General features: G+C 46.2%; 1 protein-coding gene across 4 annotated transcripts in view; it reads left to right on the top strand.

Annotated features, from left to right (window-relative positions):
* LOC137862325 (monocarboxylate transporter 2-like) overlaps positions 1-22,359 on the top strand; it is a 38,239-nt gene extending 15,880 nt beyond the window's left edge. For all 4 annotated transcript variants that reach the window (XM_068694267.1, XM_068694268.1, XM_068694265.1 and 1 more), the window contains 3 exons: positions 11,899-12,042; positions 16,846-17,709; positions 19,904-22,359. In XM_068694267.1, the coding sequence (XP_068550368.1) occupies positions 11,899-12,042; positions 16,846-17,709; positions 19,904-20,190 (1,295 nt within the window). In that variant the 3' untranslated portion in view covers positions 20,191-22,359. The remainder of the gene's footprint in view (positions 1-11,898; positions 12,043-16,845; positions 17,710-19,903) is intronic.
* Positions 22,360-22,559: the final 200 nt, after the last annotated feature.

Here is a 22,559-nt window from a genome sequence, read left to right as displayed (position 1 = left end):
GTGGAAGAGATTCTTGAATCAGACCCTATTGTGATCCACCCAGTGTGAAGACTTGGTCCCAGTGACAGTAGCTGGGCTGAGTTCCCATCCAAGAACCCACAACTGCAGCAGCAGTTCAGAAAGGCAAATCCCCTGTCGGGGTCAGTGCTGCTCTCCCAGGACACCTCAACAGGATGCTGAGCCCAAGCTGAGGCTCTGGCATACATTGCCATTGGAGCTTGTTATTAAATGCAGAGAAAACCATTTTTGCTTCAGCCCTGACAATATAAATAAGCAGCCAGCAGTGAAAAGCAAGAGGTCAGGCTCTGTGTGGGCTGAGCAGGAGCTGATGGCAAGTGGATTACTGGGGAATGGGGGACAGAGAGGAACACTGCTGTGGGAGGCAGGCAAAAAGAGCGCCGCTCATTTAGGTATTACTTAAGCCCTGCTTTACAGGGCTGGGGTGCATTTCAGCCCGATTAGCTGGTTTCAGTTTGGGTTTGCTGTGATGTGGAACACTTCGGAGGCAGTCAGGGAGGGGAAAAAGGAGCAGCAGCCAGCCCATGCCTATAGGGGAGGGTCTGGGAAGCTGCATGGTTTAGAAGTCAAAGAGAGATGACTAATTTCTGGTACAAAAAGGATGTGAATGTGTGGAGGCTGCTGTAAATTTTGTGGCTGATACTGAAATTGCACAAAGTCTTGGGTAGGTGTTACCTGGAGCTCAAGGCACTGTGCTGACAACCTCGTGATTTCAACCTGCTTGCAGTGGCCACCTCTCGGTGTGGACACCATCACCCAGAGTGATGCCATGGGAAGCCCTGCTCTGCTGCAGGGTGGGGGGAGCTCCTGATGGAGCATCCCCCAAATAATATCCTCTCTGCAGACCACCACGTGCCAGAGCAGTCTGCCAGCTCTGCTGGCACCCCCAGCTCGCTCGGCTCCTCTGCCCCATGCCACCGGTGCCTTGGCAGCGTGCCTTTGGAGGGTCTGATGCCCTGGCTGATAACAGCTTTGTTTGCAAACATCCTCAGGAAGCAGTCCCTCACTTCCTTGGCATGCTTTTTGGTGTGGGGACTTGTTGTTAGGCTGTGCTGCTTACTGTAAACAGAGCTTATGCTGGCATTTAATAAATAGTGCAAACGGAGCTCGTTTTTGGAAAACGCTCGTGTGAACTCACCCAGATCCGCAGAGGAGCAGCTCGGCTGACTGGGACAGCACGGACACAGATTTCGCAGTGACCACCTGGGGCTGTGGCTTGCAGCACCAGAGCAACATGAATTTTTCAGACTAAGACTGAAAGTTGGGAGCCGAGACCATTTCTGCCCTCCACTTGTGGTTCTGTTCCCCTAGGAAGCTGTTTTACCCCAGCCGCAGCTCCGGCAATATATATTGCAGAAGTTTTAATGTGTCTTATCCCCCAGTTTCTTAATCCGAATGAGGTTGCAGAAGGCAATCCTGGCCCTCTAACACAGGCAGTAAAACAGATTAGTGTGCAGTAAAGCAGACAGCCTGGACTTTATGGCAGGGCACTTGTGCCTCTCCCCAGCGCTCGCGTTCAGCCACGGCACATTTCTGGCTGCAGAGAGCAAACCTCTGGGCAAGGTGCACGAGGGAACATTGCTGTTCTCTGCCCACGTCCCCCAGGGTGAAATTCTGTCGGTCTGATAAAGGATTTCCGTTTTGCAATGTCTCCACTCTTTTCTTACACGGGGTGAAGGCTCGCCCCATGTGGAGGGATGGTGGAGCAGAGCCAGTGCCTGGTACAGAGGGGAGGCTCACCAGGCCAGGCAGAGCTGCCCCCTCCTATCTTTGGGGTGACACATTTCAGCCCAGGCCACCAATGGGTCCCTGGAGATAACCACTGCTCTGGAAAACAGCGGGCAGAGGAGCCCCCAGGAAAGGAAAGATAACACTAATTTGGTGGTGGTTTCGTTACCCTATCCAGCACTGGGGGAAGCAGCCAGACATGTTAAAAATAAGAAACTCCGACACTACTAATGTGACAGCAGCGATGTTCTTGTAGCTCTTACAGGCTCCTCGAAGGTGGTGAGGAGGTAAGGATAGCAGGCAGGAGAAATGCCTTTTGTTATGGCCAACTGGTAGAGCACTGAGGCTGCTTTCTGGCACATGGGCCAGAACAGAGAGAATAATTTAATACCTGGGACAATATTTGCATTTTCAATTTTATTTTATTTTTTAATGATAACTCTGTGGCCAAAATGATCTTTTTGCCATTGTAATGGAAGAACAGAACTCAGCTGAGTGAAACGTGAAGACCAGATCCTGACGCAGTCATTTCAGCTGGTTAGCTTGGGTAGCTGGGGCTAGCGTGGGAGACATCTGACATTTTATTCTCATTTTGAAGAATCTCATTTATTTATTTATTTTTGCTATTGCTGTGCAACTGAGTCTTGTGTCTATAAAACAAAAACAAAAACGTGCATGAGGATTGTACCTTGGTTTTGTTTTCCATGGAGTGCTGTGGAGTCTTTGTCTTGGTCGTGCCATATGCTGCTGTGATGCCCTCCTGGTCTCCATGTTGCTGTTCTTATGTATCCAAATTTCTACTGAAATTAGGGAATTGCCTTCTGCCTATTTTACAAAGAGACGGAGAGCCACCTTTAGCAAATACAACAAAAACAAGAGCATTTCTTAAGTAAAAACCTTATCCCAAAGCCAGCTGGTGTTTATTACTTTTGTTATTTATTATTTATTGTTTTGAAACTGGATGAAACGTCTGAGGTTTTAATTCTGGAGATGCCCATTAACTGGGTCTTTTCTCCAAAGAAACTTTCTCCCAGAGCTTGTAACTGCTTAATAGAGCATCAGCTAGAGCAGCAAGGAAAAGATTGGGAAGTTGAAAGTCGACCGCTGACCTTGAACATTTAATCCAAAATTTTATAGCCGTATTTTATTACGTTGCTGGCATGATAAATTGCAGTGACAGGTTTAGAAAGGACCTTACAACATGCAGTGGCGTAAAGCTATATTAATAATGAGTTTGATTCTGCAGTTCTTAACTTAATCAAAACAGTGTATGCGCTCTTCTGGTCTGGACCGAACCCCACTGAAACCTGCTCTGCCTCCAGAAGACCTCACCCAGCGCTCTCCACCCATCCCAAGTGCTTACAAATAGCCCTGAAGCTAACCACAGCACCAACAGGGGAAACTGAGGCAAGAAAAGGAGGTGTTTTTCCAAGGACAAGCAGCAAATGATGACAGAGCTGGGGCCAGCTGTGGGATGTGCAAGCTTTCTGTGAGCCAGTTTTGGTGCAGACGGGGTCCTGATGGGCAGGAGGTGCCCTGACTGGTGGAGCCAGATGGTTTTCTGCGTGTCCTGCCCAAAGCTCGGTGCCATTGACAGCACTGACAGCAAAGTATCATGCATCGGCGCTCCCTAGTTATGTGCTTACAGCGTTGGTTCCACAAAAAAATTCAAATAGGGCTTTCACTAGGATTTGCCTAGACACGCACACATCTGCCTGGCTTTCTGTGTAGGCTGGAAGAAGGACTCCACGATGGCTATCTGGCGTCCTGCTGCAGCATTACCTGTGGTGGACAGGCTTGGGGACCAAGCCCAGGTGCTTCTGGCAGAAGCACAGCTCAGCAGCGTGGTGCTGGACGCCTCCTCTGCTTACTGTGGCCACGTCTTGGAGTCCCACCAAGTCAGTGCCTCCCCATGTCATTGAAACAAGGCGTCTTCCCACACCGAGGCACTCCCTGGTGTAGCAGCACCATTATCGGCATGGGTTTTGTGAGGGAAACCGGGTGAAGAATGATTTGATTTCTGTAATGGATGGCACTGCGGGTTCATATACTTCTCCTGGCTCTCAGAGAGCACTCAAGCCCCGCAAGGTCACCACATATGTGCTTATATTTTTTATTTTTTTAAATAGCCCTGTTCTAGTTAAGAACGATAATAGCTATAGGTTCAGGTGAAATATTTCTGTGTTCGTGGACTTGGTCACAAAGCTTTATCATTTTGCCCTTCATTGGAGCTAGCAAGGTCACCAGGCAGGAGTAATAGAGCTGTGATGGACTTAATAAAAACAGAGATTAATAAGAACGAGGAAGAAGAAAGCAAAGGGTTTTGGATGGGGAGTTGTTAATGCTTCACATGCAGGTATAAAGCCCTGGAGCAAGTTGCAATCCCCTCCAAAAAGTAAAATACACACACGCAAAGGATTCTTGCCCCGGGAAGGACAGTGTGTGTGTGCGTGCTGCTGCAGGAAGGGGTGTGAGGATGTTCATGCCAAGCTGTCCTGCAGCACTGCAGTTATTCTGCCCCTGGGTGGCTCTCCAGCATAAATCTCTCTTGGTCAAATCGTGTGGGGTTTCTAGGAGGTGGACAAAGCCCTTGGAGGACATGCCCAGATAGGGGCTGTTTGCCTGTAGAGCAGGGTGTAGAGGATGCTACCCAAAGGCTGCTGATCTCAAGGAATAGGTGTTTCGGCTGTACAGGGAACAGATCTGTAGCTGGGCTTCAAGATGGAAGGGATGAAAGACTGTGGTCCTGCCAAAGCAAAAGCTAAAAAAGTTATGGAAAAAAAATATCAAAAAGCATGAAGTCGGGACCTGCTGCAGGTGAGCAGCTGTGGGCTGCTGAGATCCCAGCCAGCAGCCTGGGGAAGGCGCTGAGCACAAGCAGCCGTGTGCTGGGCACCTGCCACGCTGTCCCCTCGCAGGAGAGTTATTTAATTGCCTAAATACGAAGTGACACGAGGGACCTTGGCTCCTGCCCTGGTTTTGGAGCTTTTGGCCTGTGGCTCCTCTGTACGCTCCAGTTGTGCAGTCTGGAAATTGAAATGCCGAGGCACTGATCAGATAAGATTGCTGGATAAGGACGAGGACGCTTTGTCTCTCTGAAGCTTGGGTCTTGCCTGCTTTGTTTTCCTATTATTTTTTCTTAACATCAGGACGCTTCTGTAGCAAATACACGTATGTGTGATGGGAGGTCATGCTCCCTGACTTTCCAAGGCCATGTCTGGCAGGGGAGGCTGCTGCAGCTTGGTTTGTGCCCCAGGTTGTTATCTCCACAGGTTTTTCAGCTGGCTGTGGTGCCCGTGCCTGGGAGACCCAGCACCATGGAGCAGGGATGGACCAGCCTGATGGCCAAGGGGCACGTGTCCAGGCAGGCGTCCCCGTGCCTGGCTCTTGCATCTCACAGGGGTTATGCTACAACAGCCCTGCTCTGCAGCATGTGCCCCAGCTCTACAAGCAATGCCATCACCCCCTTTAATGTACAGAGCCTTTTCCTCACCCACAAGGGGGCAAGAGGCGGCTTCTAGGGACTTGTTAGCTATGGGAGCTGCTATGGCGTATATTGGACTTCAACTTCACTCAAAACTGCCAACTTTTGATGCAAAGCAATAGTAACACAAGGCAGCAGGACATTTTAGGGGCAGATGGGTGTTTGGAAGCTGCCCTTTGGGGACTGGCTGAGGGCTATGTGACACCAGGACTGTCACCTGGGGTGCTTGCTTGCTGCTGCTTGCCCTCCAGCCCCAGTGCGTGTGGTTGTCCTGCCTGCAGCTGCACTGCCTGGGGAAGCGAGGGGGTGCTCCTCCACCACTGCCAGTCCAAAACAAACCAGCTGAACCCAAAAGCTGAGACTAATAATGGCCTGTGTTTTTACCAGGTGCCAGCAAGTCTTCTCCAGAAGTCTGGAGCAGACCCTGGTAACAAACACAAGCCCTCCAGGTGTCCTGGACCTCAGACTTCTCTAGCAAGGCACAAGACCCGAAAACCTGCAAGTTTTTACCTTTCTCATCCCTTCCCCCCTGCTTTGCGACAGTGCCCTGTGCTTTTTTTCGAGCTGTGCATCATTAACGGGTGCTGATTGCTAATGCTGACCCCCAGGCCTGGACGCTGGTGTGTGCTGGCAGCACGTTAATAACGCTGGGCACTTCTTTCATTGCCTGCGTAACGAGGAGGCTGCTCCGCCACGAGGGGTGGTGCCCTGCTGGGTGAATTATGAGGCCAACGGCACTGTTGTTATTCCTCCGAGGGAATGAGATTATTACTGAGGAAATCACAGGCCTGCTCCTCTTGTTGCTTTACTACCAGCCTAATAACAGACTTTGCTTTATTAGGATAAATGATTTTCCCCTTTTCCTCCCAGCTCCTCCTCATGTCCCCAGCTACTCCACGTAGTCAGCTCCAGTCCTGTCCGGCTGAGCTCTGGAGCTTTATCTGTGTTTTCACAGCAGTTTGGAGACTAAGAACTATCAAGGCAGTTTTTCTGGTGTCTCTGCACATCGACAGCTCTTGTCCCCACAGAAACCTGGGAGAAGCTGAGCTGTGCCTGCAGCCCAGCACTGTGGACACCGGCGATCCCAAACCCACCACCACTGGGGCTCAACACCGTGGGCTGCTTTAAAGCTTTGCTGTTTTATCATCTGCATGGCCATTGGCTGCTCTTAGCAGCAGAAACACGGTGTTTGCAGTGGCTCTGTGCCACTTTACACGGTCAGAAGGTCAGCCTTGTGAAATCTGCAATAAGCCCACATTGCACAGAGGCCTCTGGGGTGCGGGGCTGCCTGAGCCCTGCCCAGAAATATTTCACCAGAAATTCAGCCAGGCCAGGTTCTGCCCAACAGGGGGAAATTCATTTCTGTTAGTATTAGGTTAAGTTAAAAAAAAAAAAATCACAAGCCAGACAAATAAGGGATATAGATGTGGTCAGAGGTATGGGAGAGAAGAACGCTTTAAATAGAGCCCTTGTTAAAAATACATTGGTGTTTTGCACCAACACTGGAAGTTTTGCAGCTCATAAAAAATTCATAAGGCTTCCTGAGAAAAACAGAAAAGCAATTCAGGTGTCTATCTTTTGAGCACTGTCATACTCGCAGGAGTTTAAGCCAGTCTGGATTGATATTTCTTGTTAAATGCCATGTCTGTGTTTCCATCCTGCCCGGATCATAGTTCAGTGGCTCAAAAAGAATAAATGACAAGATGGTCTGGCTTCGGGGGGGAGTGGATGGGAGAGCCCAGGGTGTTTTGCATTTTCTTTATGGTCTTACAATCTCCTCTTCAGGGTCCTTTTCACTTCTGCAGACACGAAACTCAAGGTGAAAAGTAATTGGACAAGCTAACAAATGAGCCGGGGCTTGCTTGCTTTCCCACCGGCAAGTTGCTGTGTTCTGCTTGCCATCAGGATCAGCTGCTTTGACACGGCCTTCCGTGTAGCAGCTAACAACTAATGGAAAGCTGCCACAGGTGTGAGAAAAGAGAGGCTTTATACAGGACAGGCACTAAACCAGTATGATTTATGTGGGCTGAGGATAGCGCTTTCAATTACAGCAGTCTTCCAGGAGTGCCGTGAGCCCAGCAGCATCTTTAGGGGATATTTGGTGCGAACTGTTGCTCTGCAGGCTGCACAGTTTTATGACAGGCAGCACACCCGTTTTCTGCTCCACAAGTGTCTGGGGTGCAAAATAAGGTGTTTCTGACCTGGCTTTCCTTCTTCTTCCCCAGGAGATGATGGTAGCTCCCCTGAAAAGTGTGTGCGTCCCCCAGCAGTGCAAGGAGCAGAGCTGCAGGCACAGCTCTGAGCAAAGCCAGCAGCAGGAGCAGGCTCAGCTTCCTCCTGTGCCTGTCTCTATCTGGTGCCATCCCCTTGCCATGGCTGATAAGTGATCTCCGAGGCTGGAAGGTCATCAGTGAGCCACTTGCTGGGATGCGGAAGGGGCTGCCTTGTTTCCTAAGGCTGGCTGGGTGGGAAATGCTGTCCCTTCCCACAGCTGGCAACCCCACATCAGCAGCCTTGTCCCCGTAATGCAGCAAGGTGCAAGGGAACGATTGAATTTTAGTTCTAGTTTCCCTATTAGAAGTGGCTGTGGGATTTCTGCCGCGTGGGGATGTTGTGGGGATGATGCTGGCTTGGTGACACTGCTGGTCCCCAAGAGGCCATGCACCAGGGACACGCTGCACAGCTGATTTGGCTTTTGCTCCTCACCGTGACTTTTGAGGAACTCTGAAAGTATTCATCAAAACCTCTGCGAGGTCAGACCAGGTGAACGGCAGCTTCACTTGGCCAGCTACATCTCCTGCCCTGTCCTTGCCTGGCTCTGTTAATTAAGAGACAAAATTCACCCTGCCTCCTGCTCCTGCTGCCGTCAGCTTGCAGGCAGGCGGGGTGGTTTCGTTTGGATTTGAGGCCAGGGAGCCTGTGGTTCCTGCGTGTTGGACCAGGCAGGTGCGAGCAAGTCAAGGTGCCTTGGGATCTAAGCTGCACGCGCTGTTGCTGTAATTGTTTTCGGTGTGGTAATGCACTGCATCTTTATTCTTCTCATGCATGCTGCATAACCAGTAAATGACAGGTCCTGCTTTTTCAATTCCTCTGTGTTTCCAGGGGCTGTCACACTTTTAATTTTTGCAATAGCTGCAAGCAAAGCAGTAATCATGTTTCCTATTTCCCACGACTGTGGTGCTGGCTTTGTTCTTAATTCCTCTCCTTGACTCGAGCTATTTCATGTTCTCTACAGCTTCCCAGAACGCTGCTGTTTAATCTGGTGTTGGACGGCTGATGGGCTCCCCGCGGGACAAGTGCTACGGGTGGCATGTGGCACGGCAGGGCAGGAGAGGTGCCTGGGATCTGTCAGGGGTGACACTGATCATTGAAGACATCAGGGCAGAGGGGAGGTGTACGATTTTGTGATTCGTGCCCAAATTGGCAGGGTTTGCGTGCCACAGTGTGCACAGCTATGTGACATGTCGCATGCTCCACTTTCTGCTGAGAGATGGGACAGCTTCTGAAAGGCTGCTCTTAAAGCCCATGGACAACCGCCTCTACGTTTCTGTCGGTCCAAATGACTTAAGTGGAAGTAATCTGGGGGATGTGATTTGCTTCGGTGCCTCTCAGAGGTCTGCTCAGGACTGTTACAAAAGCTTTGCCCTGGGAGCAGCAGCACGGGGAGGTTTGGGTTCCCATCTGGTGCTTTCCCTGCAGGTTGAGTGCTCGTCGTGGCCTTCACTGTGGGTGCTCCACTGTATGGAAAGGTCGGTGCAGATGCTCTGCTCCCGGCCTCCTCCTCTAACTGGCTGCACTCTGTATCTTCAAGGTCTCCAACCCTCAGCCCTGTGGGGGTGAGGGTGGTCAGGGAGCCCAAATGCTGTCACAGACGTGTGCTGTGATCCCAAATGCTGTGCTGCTTTAGCAAAGCAAGGTCTTGGTGCCTTGAAGTTAGAAGGTTTTGGGGGTGTGAAAGAGAAAGGTTTATGTTGCTTCTGAAGTGATTCTCCATTCCCTGTGGGCACAGCCCAGTCCAAGCTGCTGGCATTTCTGAGACCACAGCTCCCCACCCAGACAGACAAACAGAGAGGACTGATTAACCCCCTGTAAAACTGATAACACACCCGACAGCAGGTGAAGGCTGCTTGTGGAAGGCCACACAGACCTGCTGCAAAGCGTTGCTGAGAGATCCCATTGACTGTTTGCTGCTTTCCTGCTTTTCCATTGCTTTCCTGCTGTGGCCAGGAAAGACAAGACCAGGGAGCAATTGCAGACTCATGGCTTAATGAGTGATCTCTGGAAAGCCGAGATGTCGCTGAGGACACTGCGTGTCCATTGAGGCTGCTGCAGGGGAACAGCCTCGTGCTCTCATTTGCAAAGACATTGGTTGAGATATGGGTGTTTGCTTTCACCTCCAGCCCCTCCTCTGGGATGGCCCCATAGCCAGGAAGCAGAGCACAGTGTGTCCCAACTCCAGCACCTTCCTGCTCATCATCTGCTGTCATGCTCCAAACCCATCATTACGGATGGGTGTAGCCAACATGACAGCTCGTGGAGTGAGAGGGACGTGGATCTGTATGTCTTTTCTCGAGGTGGATGCTGCATGAGTAGGACATGTGGGAGCATCCTGCTTTGGTTGTCGCAGCTGGCACTTCTCTGTCCAGGAGCTGCCCCCAGTCCGAGCAGGAGACAGGCTTTATCGGGAGTCTTACAGGCTTTGAGTGCTCTGCTCCATGGCACAGCATCCCATAGTTTTAGGGCTATCCTGAAAGCCCCCTTCCAGCAGGGGAAGGTAATTGAAACCACTTTTTCATAGCTGAGTAATTAGATTGATTCTGGAGCAATGCGGGCATGTGGAAAATTGAAAAACGAGTTGTGTGCCCTTAGGCTGCAGACAAATGTGGTGGTGCCTTTCCTGAGGAACGCTGGCTGCCTCTCTTGGATAACAGGGCACGCTGAGACCATCTCCAGCATGCTCCAAGTCCAGGTCCTGTCCAGGGGAAGCTCAGGGAGAAGCAAGTCCCTCTCCTGCTGTGCTGATCTGACATCTAAATCTCCCCAGAACTCATTGAATTCTGTAGCACTCCATGCAGTGGAAGGATGCATGCGTGTGAATCCCGTTACAGGATTAGGAGAAAAGCTCTCGGCACAGTTGCATACTCACAGAAATTTTAATCGAATGGTGTGTTCAGTGGGACCAGCTCACATATCCCAGTTTCAGGGATGTTGTTAAGACTGTGCTTGTGGGCTTTTCATTTCTGAGTGTTTTGACCTTAGACACCTAGTGGAAAGTATTTTGTGTGTTACAGAAGTGGTGTTGGGCTTTGTTCCCCAGATTAAAACAGTCATATCTGCTGTATTGTGTTCTTGCACAACCTAACAGCTGTAATCTTCTTTGGATGCTGTCAGCCACACTGACAGAATGTTGTTTTTTGGGTCCTGCTCTGGCATTATTTCAGGCTGAGTTTCTTTAATCCATGGTAAATATCCTACCGACTGGCTCTGTGGTGAGGCAGATCCCACAGACAAAATACTCAGAGGATCTGTTAAGCCTCAAGTAACAGTGTCCAGTAACCTGTGTGTGGAGAGTGTGAGCTATTCATAATGGCAGGAATGAGGGCAAACAGGCACAGTAGGCTCCGAAACTCCACTGCTGAATAGGGAATAGCAGCAGAAATAGTCTGTTATGGAAAGACACTAAATGCTGCCTGTATCCCCATCTCATTTTTGGTTCAGGGGTTTTGGGTTAATACAGAACCTTTTCTTATATCTCATAGCTTGACTTCCAGACCAGTCTTTCCTGCTCAGTTTGCTTCCTCTGCCAACATCTAACTTCTCAACCTGATCTAACTGCAAAATTGGCTCTGCTCTGAGCAGGAGGTGGGATCTGGAACCACAAAAGTGCTTCCAGCATCCATTACTCCGTGATTCTGATTTTTACTGGTCCTCCAGCTAACTGGTACCAATATCCACAAAAACTACTTTCTTTCCTCTCCTGACCAAAGCTGCTGTCTTGTTTCACTTCCTTAGATTTAAATGCTTCCTTTCTGTATCCATAGCCATTGTTAAGCTATTTCCCCATTTCCCTCTTTCATAATTTTGCGCTTTCCTGAACCACCTCTTTACATAAATGCAAGACCAAACCGGTTCTTTTGAACCAGTTCATCCATCATCCCAAACTGTTTCTACCCACATAGGCTGCTATTAAGAATTAATTAACAGTTGTTCTGCTCAAGTTTCAGTCTTGGTCAGCAGTATCGGAATTGCATTAAGTAGAGGCATTAAAAATGCAACAGTATTCACGATATCAGCCTCAGAATATGAACCAGTGCTTTGTATGTATATGGTTTAGCATCCTAATAAACCATGAAGCTCCTGCATTGGGATCACAGGTTCACCTGATCTGCTATTGCCGTTTGCCTTCTCTGATGAAACATTAAAGTTCTGGGGACAGGGACTGTCACCAGTTACACAGCCACTGTGTGGCACAGGACGTGCTGCCATCCCCACACAGCACAGATCATCTTTCTCTCTTTTTATTTCCATTTTCTTCCTGAAGTCTCTCTAGAAGCTGTCAGCAGTACCTCAAGGGTACTAATATTGCTGTGTTTTCCCTACCTTCTGTCACTCATGCCCTTCTGTGAGATGATACGCACCTCAAGGACCCTTTCTAACTCTTTTCCCAGGTCCCATCAGCAGTATTTTAGTAAACCGCTATGGCAGCCAACCCGTGGTGATATTTGGAGGCCTGCTGTGTGGCATTGGGATGGTCTCAGCTGCCTTCTGCACCAGCATCCTGCAGCTCTACATCTGCGTGGGCTTCATTACAGGTAAGAAGAAAGCATCTCCTTTGGACTCGCACCTGAAATTCACTTCTGATGGCTTGGGCATCCTCAGCCAAAGGCAGTGGGAACCTGGTGGGATCAAAAGCTGTCAGGACAGGGGCTCTAACTGGTTAACTGCTCCAGATGAGCTTTAGCAAGGAGCCTGTTCCCTGCTAGGCTCCGTGTCCCTGGCTGAACATCGCGTGCAGGGGCTCAGCAGGGGACGTGCTCCTTGCAGATGAGCGCTGTCAGCCAGAGGCGATGGTGAGGATGGCCAGCCCTGCCCTCGGCTCCTGCTGAAGCAAACGCAGGCTGACTGCGCTCTGCTGTGGGCAGGGCAAGCCCTCCGAGGTGCCAGTGTGACTGTGAAGAAGACACCTGTGCTCCTATGTAACATGTTACCTTCCCTCTGTGAGATGTATGAAATGAAATTTCAGGGGGTTGCGTTGGTTTTCTTGCCATTTGCCTGCTTGTGAGGTAAGGAGGTCCTTTAACTGAAAATAATAACCACTTAGAGTCAGTTGAAAATATGCAATATTCTCCCTATAGAGAAAAAAATATATATTTCCTTATTGAAGTTATCATTTGAATTTTCTGTAGTGAAAAATGAAACTCCATGTTGGAAACTCTATCATGAGAAGGCATGGGCTCAGTCCAGCATCTTTAAAGTCTGCAGGTGCTGGGTTATTGCTTTTAGAGGTAGATAGATTGGAGTTCTCCATCTGTGTGAGTATAAATGCTTAATTGCAAGCATTTTTCTTTGATTATTTTGGCTAAGGTACAGACAATGTTTCTTCCAGTGCAGCTCGTACATCTGCCTGAAAGCATGACACAATGAGTTCAAAATTGGCTTCTGAGGTTGCAAGGTGTATGTTTTAATGAATGTTCCCTGTCTCAGTGCAGCTACATTAGGTATTGCTGCTTTCTGAGCAAGAAAAGTGTGAACCTAACATTTAAAATCAATAATACCAGCCACTATCAAGGTAAATTGGGACAGAAAGTTTGTCTCCTTGCTCTCCTACACCAATATTGCTTTATCAAATCTGCACAGTAGTGAATAAATCCCCAAGTAGGATTCCCTCTCTTAAACCTTGCTCTTTCAAAGGAGAGCCACTGTAGCTAGATAAAACTGTGTTGCATCTGAATGCATAAATTTTGCGGATTCCTTGAAAGAGATTCCAGACACGAAGCAATGAGAAATAAAAATAACCAATGGTAACCAATTCAAAATTTATCGATGCATGGGCTTGCATCATTCTCTGCTAAACAAACATCTAGCAGGTTGGCTAATGCTGGATTAGTACACAGAAACCATAAATCCTTTGCTATAAACATACTTTTTTTTTTTTTTTTTTTTTTTTTGTGTGTGTGTGAGCAGAAGGGCTCAGGCAAGGAACAATGCTGAGGGAAGGCACTGGCTTCTGTTTTCTAAAGTACTGTTGTCTAAAAAAGTTCCTGGAGGGAATTTTGCACCCAAACCCAATAGGATTTGTGAAGATCCTGCTCTTTTTGGCCTCTGACTCTCTTTGCAAACCTGGCCCAGCTGCCCACTCCAGAGAGTCACTAATACACATTGTGTATGGTGCACACGTAACCCTCTTGGCAGCATCAGTACAGGGACAAAGTTGTCCTCGTGTCCCCTCATCTTTAATGCTGCCACGTTTTCTCAGAGCAAGGCACATTTCTTGTTGGAGAAGCCTTCCCCTCCTGCATGCTGCACGAGAGTGGCTGTATGGATGAGGTCTGAGCTAATAACCCATCATTTCCAGGCATGGTGTGTGTGCTGGGGAAGGAACATTAATTTGACAGAGAGAGGGAGATGCTTGTAATCCTGCTAACATGCTTGATGCCTTTAATTATGCTTGAAGTGCTGCTGCTGGTCAGGCCTCACATGGAAGCATTCAAGGGCAATTATGAAGCTGCCTGCTTGTCATGTGGCAGAGACAGGAGTGCTGAGAGAGGAGAAAGCCTTCTGCAGGGGATTTTTGCTGCTAAAAAGCAGCCTGTAAACATCACAAGTTTTCCAGCCTCCTTCCTAGACTGATGTCAAAGACCGTGTTCATGTAACGCCTTGGGATGGAGGTGAAAACAAGAGAGTTGGTACGAGGAGGTCCCCGCCATGGTCCTGTGCCTGGGGCATATTAATAGAAACCTCTCCAGAGGAGCAGAGCAAGAAGTATCTGTTTACAGCAGAGGGATTAGACACGGCAATCTCGCTTGCTTTCTTGATTATGTCTCTTCCCATTTGTATGCAGAGCAGGGGCTGAGCTCTGCTGTCGGAGGCAGCTCTGAAGCAGCTCTGTCCTTGATGTCACCGAGCTGTGGGCTGCGTGAGGCACTTCCCTGCATGTGCTGTAAAACCCAGGTTCTCTTCCTTGCTCATCATTTGTTTCCCTGTAGCTCCTAGAAAAAGAAATGGGGTGTGCAAGCTGTTGCCCTGGATGGATGCCAGCCTGGATACCTTAAAGGGTAGATATTCAGGCACAGTACATCTTCTTCATGTTTGAGGTAGCAGCAGCAGATTTCAAAGCTAGTTGCAAGCCAATAATGACCGGTCAGAGTTCAGTTCAATCTCCACCAATTAGGCCACAATTAAATAACATGGGATCTAGGGTGAAGCACATTGACTAATGAGACTGGAGTCTTTGCCTCAGCTCTTAGAGTTGAGCATTGAAATACCTGGTAGGGTATTCCCTTGCTAACAAAGGGAAAACAAGATCAGTAGCTACCCTTCTCACTTCTCACTCCTGTAGCATGACTTATTTCCTTCTAATATGAGGGAGATGAATTTAATCTAGGGAAGGATGCCCTGTTCAGCACAAGCTTGTTTCTGGTCATGCAACACCACCGATAGACCTCTCTGTTGTATCCTTGGTAAGAAAATGTAGTTATTTGTGTAACAATTTCAGTCATGGAAAAGCTACTAATAGGTTCAGAAAACAGGAATAAAATTGATATAAATATTTCCAACTAAAGCCATCCAAAAGCTTGAAGTAAATTGAAATTCCAGTCAGTCAATTTGAAACTCTCCAAATTTAATTAATGGGAAGAGCATGAGGTAATATTAAATTAAATTTGTCTGACTGGCAAATTAATGTTCACATAATAAAGATTTGAGTTGATTATTGGTTAAGTAGGTAGCTGGCATCCAGTCTGATTTTCCTTCTCATGACACGGGGTAGATCCAAAAAAGGATTCTGTGAAAATAATGGTTCAATTCCTGCACACAGCTACCAGCCTGGGAAATGAGGAGCTAAAGCAGACTCCTTATTTAAACTAATTCACTGTGCTGCATCGTCTTGGGTGAAAATAGTTCCCATTTCTAAGTACTGTCAGGGTGATTCTCTAACAACACTGTGCTTTGCCTACATAGTTCTCAGGCTGGCCCTCCTTACAGGCATGAATCTGGCCCCTTATGAGTTATGAACAGGCTGTACTTCCCAAAGACAGGCCCTACCAAATGTATGGACTCTTCAGAACCAATAACTCATGCTGAAAATGTTTCCTATTACAACTAGTTTTAGTGTTGCCATTTTGATTTCTTTTTACTGTTTTAAACTTCCAAGTAATTAAAAAAGAAGAAAAGGAAGCTGAGACTTGGCAAAAATCGTAATTTTGCAAAACCACTCAAACTTAAACTATCCAACATCAGTCGAATTCTGCTGCATCAGTTCGATTCTACTCTATCAGCAACTAATGATAGTGTTCCTTAATTAATTTTGAGGACCCTGACCTTTCTAAATTCTCTTCTGTAAAGCAATATGCCTAATTATGTACTGCACAGTTAAACAAACTAATTATATAGACTAATGAACAAGAAAAAATCTGCGTGACCCTATTTTCAGGATTCGTGTTCTCTGGTATAATCACTTCAAGGATTACATTTCTGCTTTGTTCTAATGTGGCTCATTCTTTCCTAGATGATAGGGTGAAAAATATGTGGCATGATTTTTAAATGTCATTTTGGTGGAGTTCTGTAAATTTAACTTTTTAAGGAAATACTAGCAATCAGAGAAATATTTGAAAAGATTATTATATGCTAGTGCTCTTAAACAGAACTGTAGAAAGCTGATGGTGTCACAGCATTTGGTATCTCTTCTTTCAGATTTTACCTGTGCAAAAGAAGCTGATTAGCTGAATTAGCAGCGCGGATTTATAATACCATTTATATATCTAAATGTAATAAAAATACATTTTAATTAAAAGAAACACTCTAGGGTCCTGTTTAATTAGCATCCTAGTAGCTGTTTTGCTGCGTGCTTGCAGACCTCTTAGTCTTTTGCATCAGACCTGAATTGCTCAAAGCACCAGACTGGGAAGGTTGATGTCTGCCCAGCAGCACTGCTGGGTGCCCACCACCCATGGGAGGGTGTACCAGCTGCAGTTGGGCATGGGAAGGATTTGAGGCAGAACAACCTTCCTCAGACTAGGAGCTGTCATTTTTTAAAATCCATCCTCTCCTCTGAGACAAGGCTGCTCTGTCTGACCAAAACCAGCCAGCATTCATTGAGAGTATAGTTTCAATTTGTTCCAATGCAAACTCTTTGCAATAATGTTTGCCCCTCAAGAGGTTTACAGCACAAAATGGAGGTTTACGGAGCAAATAGTTCTGTGACCAAAGGTATCTTTCTGGGGCCTGGTTCCCTACGTTCTTCAGACAGAAATTTAGTGGTACTTTGAGCCCAGAGTATCATATTGAAGAGCCACCAGTGAACCAATGCACCATTAATTTGCCTAAAACAACAAGCTGGGGATAAAATTGGTGTCAAATCTTTCTTTGTGCATCTCAACTATTTTTCTCTGTTCCAGGATTTGGCCTTGCTCTCAACCTCCAGCCATCAGTGATAATCATAGGGAAATACTTTTTAAAGAGAAGACCCATCGCAAACGGCCTTGCTATGGCAGGGAGCCCTGTGATGCTTTGTACCCTGGCTCCTCTCAACCAGTTCCTTTTTGACAATTTTGGCTGGAGGGGCAGTTTTTTAATTCTCGGGGCAATTTTATTAAACTGCTGTGTGGCTGGAGCTCTCTTCAGGCCCATTGGGGCACCCAAAATCCAGTCAAATGAGGAGGTGAAGGAGGTTCTGAAAGAAGAGGTCACTAAGGATGCCATGGAAATGAACAGTTCCACGAACATCCCTGTAGAGACAAAACCAGAAGAAGAAGAAGCAAAGGACTGTTGTGAAAAAATCAATAAGTACCTTGATTTTTCCCTCTTTAAGCACAGGGGTTTCTTGATTTACTTGATTGGAAACGTGCTCATGTTTCTAGGCTTTTTTGCCCCCATTGTTTTTCTGGCACCCTATGCAAAACACATCGGCATTGATGAATATTCAGCTGCTTTCCTCCTTTCAATCCTTGCTATCGTGGATATGATTGCCAGGCCGGCCACTGGCATCATTGCAAACAGCAAGTGGGTCAGGCCACGGATCCAATACTTCTTCAGCTTCTCCATTGCTTTCAACGGTGCCTGCCACCTTCTGTGCCCCCTGGCTTCTGGCTACAAGGGGCTCGTCATTTACTCTGTCTTTTTTGGCTTGGCTTTTGGCATGGTTTGTGCCATGCTTTTTGAAACTCTCATGGACCTCGTGGGAGCTACCCGGTTCACCAGCGCCGTTGGCTTGGTCACCATTGCAGAGTGTTGCACAATATTGCTGGGACCACCCATAGGGGGTGAGTGTCTTTCCTTCCTCTGCTTCCTACGTGCTCAATTCTTTTTCTACAGAGGGCACACCACATCTGGAAAATGCCATATTTGTCTTTATAAAATCTGACTTGGCTGTGAATTAAATAACTTTATAGGTGACATCCTCACAGTCAGAGGTACTGTCCTGTCCATGTAAAGTTCCCTCTCCTACAGTGTGTGTTTCACCTGTATGCAAGCTAGAATAACCGGCTTGGAAACTGGTCACCCTTAAGAGTGCAGCACAACTAAAACATTTAATTAGGTTCTGTGTTCTGTACGCATTTGGATATATAAAGTTAAGTTCTGCTAATTCTTTTGAGTATGACAATATCATAATAAATTTGAAGAAGGTACAGAAAGAAGGTAGTTTAATCCCATTTCCTGGATTTGAGAGTGAGAGCTGGCTGGTACTCTGTATGACACATCTTGCAGAGCCATTCAGTTCTTCATATTACCATGTAGCTCATGCAGTGTGACAGAAGCAGCTGTATCCTCTTGCTTCTAAGAGATTCATTATTTAATTAATGACAAACAAAAGAGGATACAATTTAAAAATGACCGCTTTCTGAGTTATATAATTTTCTGTGTGGAAGATTAACTTAATGACCAGAGACTGCTAATGAGGCCAAAAGAGTGCTATGTAATAATCAGTAATATTAATTTTGTAGGGTTTTCCCCACTATTTTAATAAGCAGCAAATTTATTGGTTCTTTGGCATTTTAATAACCTACTGCAGGGTTCTGCTTTAATGAACTAAGTAAATTGTTCCCAGTGTGTTTTATGACTTTATCTTATTCTCAAAGGAAAAGAGGCGAGACTATCCTACTGTTGAATTTTCCAATACTCTACTCATTAAAACTCTCATTGAAACCTATTCAGGAGACCTCTAGGTCATCCTGATTAGCAGAAAGGGAAAAAAACATTGCAATTAGCATTTGGCTGATGTTTCACCAGTAACATGAAAAACAGTACATCGAAAATGATGTACGAAGACATGTAGGAATGATTCAGGAAGAAACAGTGACCAAAACCAGTTAAAAGTTATTTTTTTTCTGTGATCAAGAAATCTATTTGGTGGCTATAAAATCCCTTGTTAGTGTAATAGTGGAATAATTAATCATCAGCTTTTCAGCGTTAAGGGTCAGTCAGGAAGTAATTAAAGGTCCCTCATTTTAAGGAGGAAAACATATTCCAAAAAGTCAGAGAGGTAATGGATGATGGGCCAGTTTCAAGAAGGACTGTCTGTACAATGAAGGCCAGGTTAGGAGTGGGTCTTACTTTAATTAGGATCTGGGATGTTAAGAATGGTCCATGGTGCTCCAGTAAATGGGAATTAATGCTCAGGATCATAATCCCAACAAGATTTGCATTACATTTTGACATAATGGAGAACAGTGACATTTCAATTAAGTCGTCTCTCTTCAATTACTCTGTTACTCCGTAGCAGAGGCATTAACCTTTGAGAGGAACCTGTCACATTTGTCTTGGCATTGAAATTATCTGACACTGACAGCATCATCTTTGCTTTCCTGGGAACTAATGTTTTCCAGTTCCACACAGTACCCTTTCATATTCAGACCACAGGTATAAATGCAGAAAGGGCAGCCACGACCAAAAGCTGGGTCCCTTCTGATGCTGGTGAATGACCCGTGGTGGAATAAATTGGTGGGTCTCTGTCAGGAGTCTGAGGCAAGACCCAGTGGCCACGTGCCATCTCACAAAGCTCTTCCCAAAAGCTGCCCCTTTTGTTGGCAGCCTTGGGACTAGCGAGTTGAACGGATGTCCTTTTGTACTTGCATCACTGAAGACAACTGAAAGAGAGTCTGTGGACTCTATGATCAGAGGACTTAGTCTGCATGTAAAAAATAGATGTGCCTGAAAAGCCTGCACTTTACAATGTAGATTCTCTGTCCCTTTCCATTTTACTGTACAAATTTTGGGTAGTGTTACCTACATCGATGTTAACTACCCACAGGCTGTAAAGTGGAGCATGTGTGAAGTATTTGCAGGATCAGAGCATTTGTGGAAGAGATCAGAAGTACAGAGAATGTTTTATTTTATCCTACAGGCACGAGGGTGTCCCTTTATAGTTAGGAACTCAAAACACAGTATCCTTGCCTTCATCATCTCTCTTTCTTTCTTTTTTTTTTTTTTTTTTTTTTTTTAATGTATCTTTTACAGGAACACTTATCGATACCTTTGGGGACTATAAATATATGTTCATTAAATGTGGAGCTGTGATGGTCCTGGCAGGAACATTCCTGTTCATCATGAATTACTATAATTACCGCATGCTTGCCAAGGAGAAGAGAAAAGCAAAAGAAGAGGACCCTAAATCTGTAAGGACAGAAAGTGAAGGCAGAAATAACTTGAACAAAGATACTGTACAGGATGGACCTGAGCTGGAACCTCTGAGAGAGGAACAAGAAAGACTAAAGAAGGAAGTGAATGGCACAAATGAAGTTTAAATCTGTTCTCGTGGGCTGAACAGGAAATTACTTCTGTGTTGCTTAAGTTGGCACTAGCTGTGAAATCACACTAGGTTTTTAATTTTTGCCCTATGCTCTGTCATGTGAATCCTCTTCTTTGTCTTAAGAGAAGACTAGAAATGAAGCTGGGATACACAGTGCAGTATCCATTCACATACCAAAGGATCTGAACCATTTTTCTTCAGATGTTTCCCATTTCCCAGAGGGGTTGTATAGAAATGTAATCATCAGGCCTACTCCAAGTACTACACTTCTGTGCAGTGGAAAGACCAATGGCCATCAGGGTCAGCGCAGAGCCCTTCCACCAGCGTGAACGGACTTTACACTGAGCATTGTGGTGGCTGGGTCTTTTCACCATGCAATCCAAGTGCTTAGACTCTCTTTGACTGCAGTATCAGAATTATCCCAGGGATTTGGTGCTGCCTTCCATGGCCAGCTGTGCTGTGATTGGCACCCCTGTCTCATGAAAAAGCAGAAAAAAGCAGAATAGACCTTATGCTCATGCTAGAGCCACCTGAGCAGAATGAGGGCAGTACCTGCCTGTGCTGGCAGCAAGGCAGCCTGTCCTTGTGGCTGGAGTGTGCTAAGAAGGAGCTGACTTGGGGTGGCTCCTCATGGCTTGGCTATGGACTTTCTCAGGGACCTCTGCACTTAGCAAAATGCCTTGAGAGAGGTGGCATTATGCAGGAGGGCAACACAAGGCCAACATGCTGCAGGAGTCTTTCTTCCAGGTTGTTTCAATGTACAGGGCAGAAACTTAAACTGCTTAAACTTTGAGCAGCATTCAAACTGTGCAAATTCTTTATTTTTTATTTTTATTTTTATTTTTCTCTAGGAGGTTACACAGTCCTTATTAACCAATATCTGAGTGCCTTACAATTTTTAGCATGCTTTTTCTTCACAACACCCTGGTGAGGCAGTAAGTGTTGCTGCTGCCAATTAATTGTACAAATGAAGAAGAATGAAGAAACGAGAGGCGTGGAGAAACTACGGTCATCACCGCATCCGTGAATAAAGCTTAGACACTCTACAGCTGCAATGGGATCCACTGCCCTGAGCTGGGAGCCTCAGCCACCTATGAGAGGAAAGATATCGTCAGCTGAGGAGGGGAGCTGAAAGCCTGCCAGCTGGGCACAGGCATCCCACTGCTAGAAAATAGCGTGCACCACGGAGAGGTGTGCATTAAACCACAGCCCTCTCTGCAGTGCAGCCTGCCTACTTGGTGTGTTGTACTACTCAGGCTTAGTGATTTAAAACAGTCTTAGTGCCGCAACCTTGTGCGACTCTTTTTCCTAGTTTTGTTGCATCCATCCTGGGAGGAATCCAAACACAGCTGTCTCCTCCTCGTTTGGGCCCAGCAAGTCACCACCCAGTGCTGGTGCTGCTGTGCCTGGTGACCTCGTGCCATCCTGCTGCATGAAATGAAGTTTCCTCGGGTCAACGACACAGAGCTGGAGCAGTTGTGTTAAATGTTGATCAGGGAAGATTCTGGGCTCAGCCAGCAAGCACCAATGTATTTTATAATAAGCAGCCATTGCCCGAGAGCCATGGGTGCTGAGCATGGCATCATGTAGACGAATAATCCGCCTTTTGTGGATTTAGCTCCAAATGCCAAGGTAAAAACAAGGATTTTTGAGGCAACTGACCCAAATCTGTCAAAACTGTCCATAGGCCACTTATCCCCTTTCTTTTCTTCAGTGGCATCCATATGTGATTAGATGATAAAGTCTTTTTTTCATGTCTTTGTCACCTAAGAACTGTATTTAATTAAAATTTACATACATGCTATGAAGAATGACTTGTAAAAATCCTTCCACACATATACTGTACTCTAAAAGGTAAATCACTTATGTCTTTTTGTACAAAACTTTTCTAGTGAAGTCTTCTTTTTTTCCCGTAGAGGATAATGGTCTCTAGCTATTGACATCAGTAACCTTATGTTGTAGCCTGTATTTTTCTAAAAAAAAAAAACAACAACCAAAATCTTCACAATATATTTAGCATTATGTTGCCGTGTTTTTAATATTACTTATTTCTGTCAAATATATCTCTGATTGCTCAGTAAGAAAGGCATTGATAAGAGGTCCTGAACATTTTCTAATGCACTTTCTGGAATCTTTAATACACTTAATAAAACTCTTCTAAAAAATGAAATGAATTGACGTTTGTGCATTGTGAACTGTAGGGTAATGCTGCCTTTTAATTTGGTAAGGAATTTAACCTTACAGGGTTTCTACTCCTGGCTCCACATACATGGTAATAGGATTCTTGATCATAGCCCCTTATTCCAGGACTACCACCAGGAACCCGGAACCCACTCAAGCCTTTTGCCATAGAAACAGGTACTG

This window comes from Anas acuta, chromosome 11, assembly GCF_963932015.1.
Source record: "Anas acuta chromosome 11, bAnaAcu1.1, whole genome shotgun sequence".
Lineage (NCBI taxonomy): Eukaryota > Metazoa > Chordata > Aves > Anseriformes > Anatidae > Anas > Anas acuta.
The sequence above is the reverse complement of the archived record's forward strand: the minus strand, read 5'-3'. Positions and strand labels throughout refer to the sequence as shown.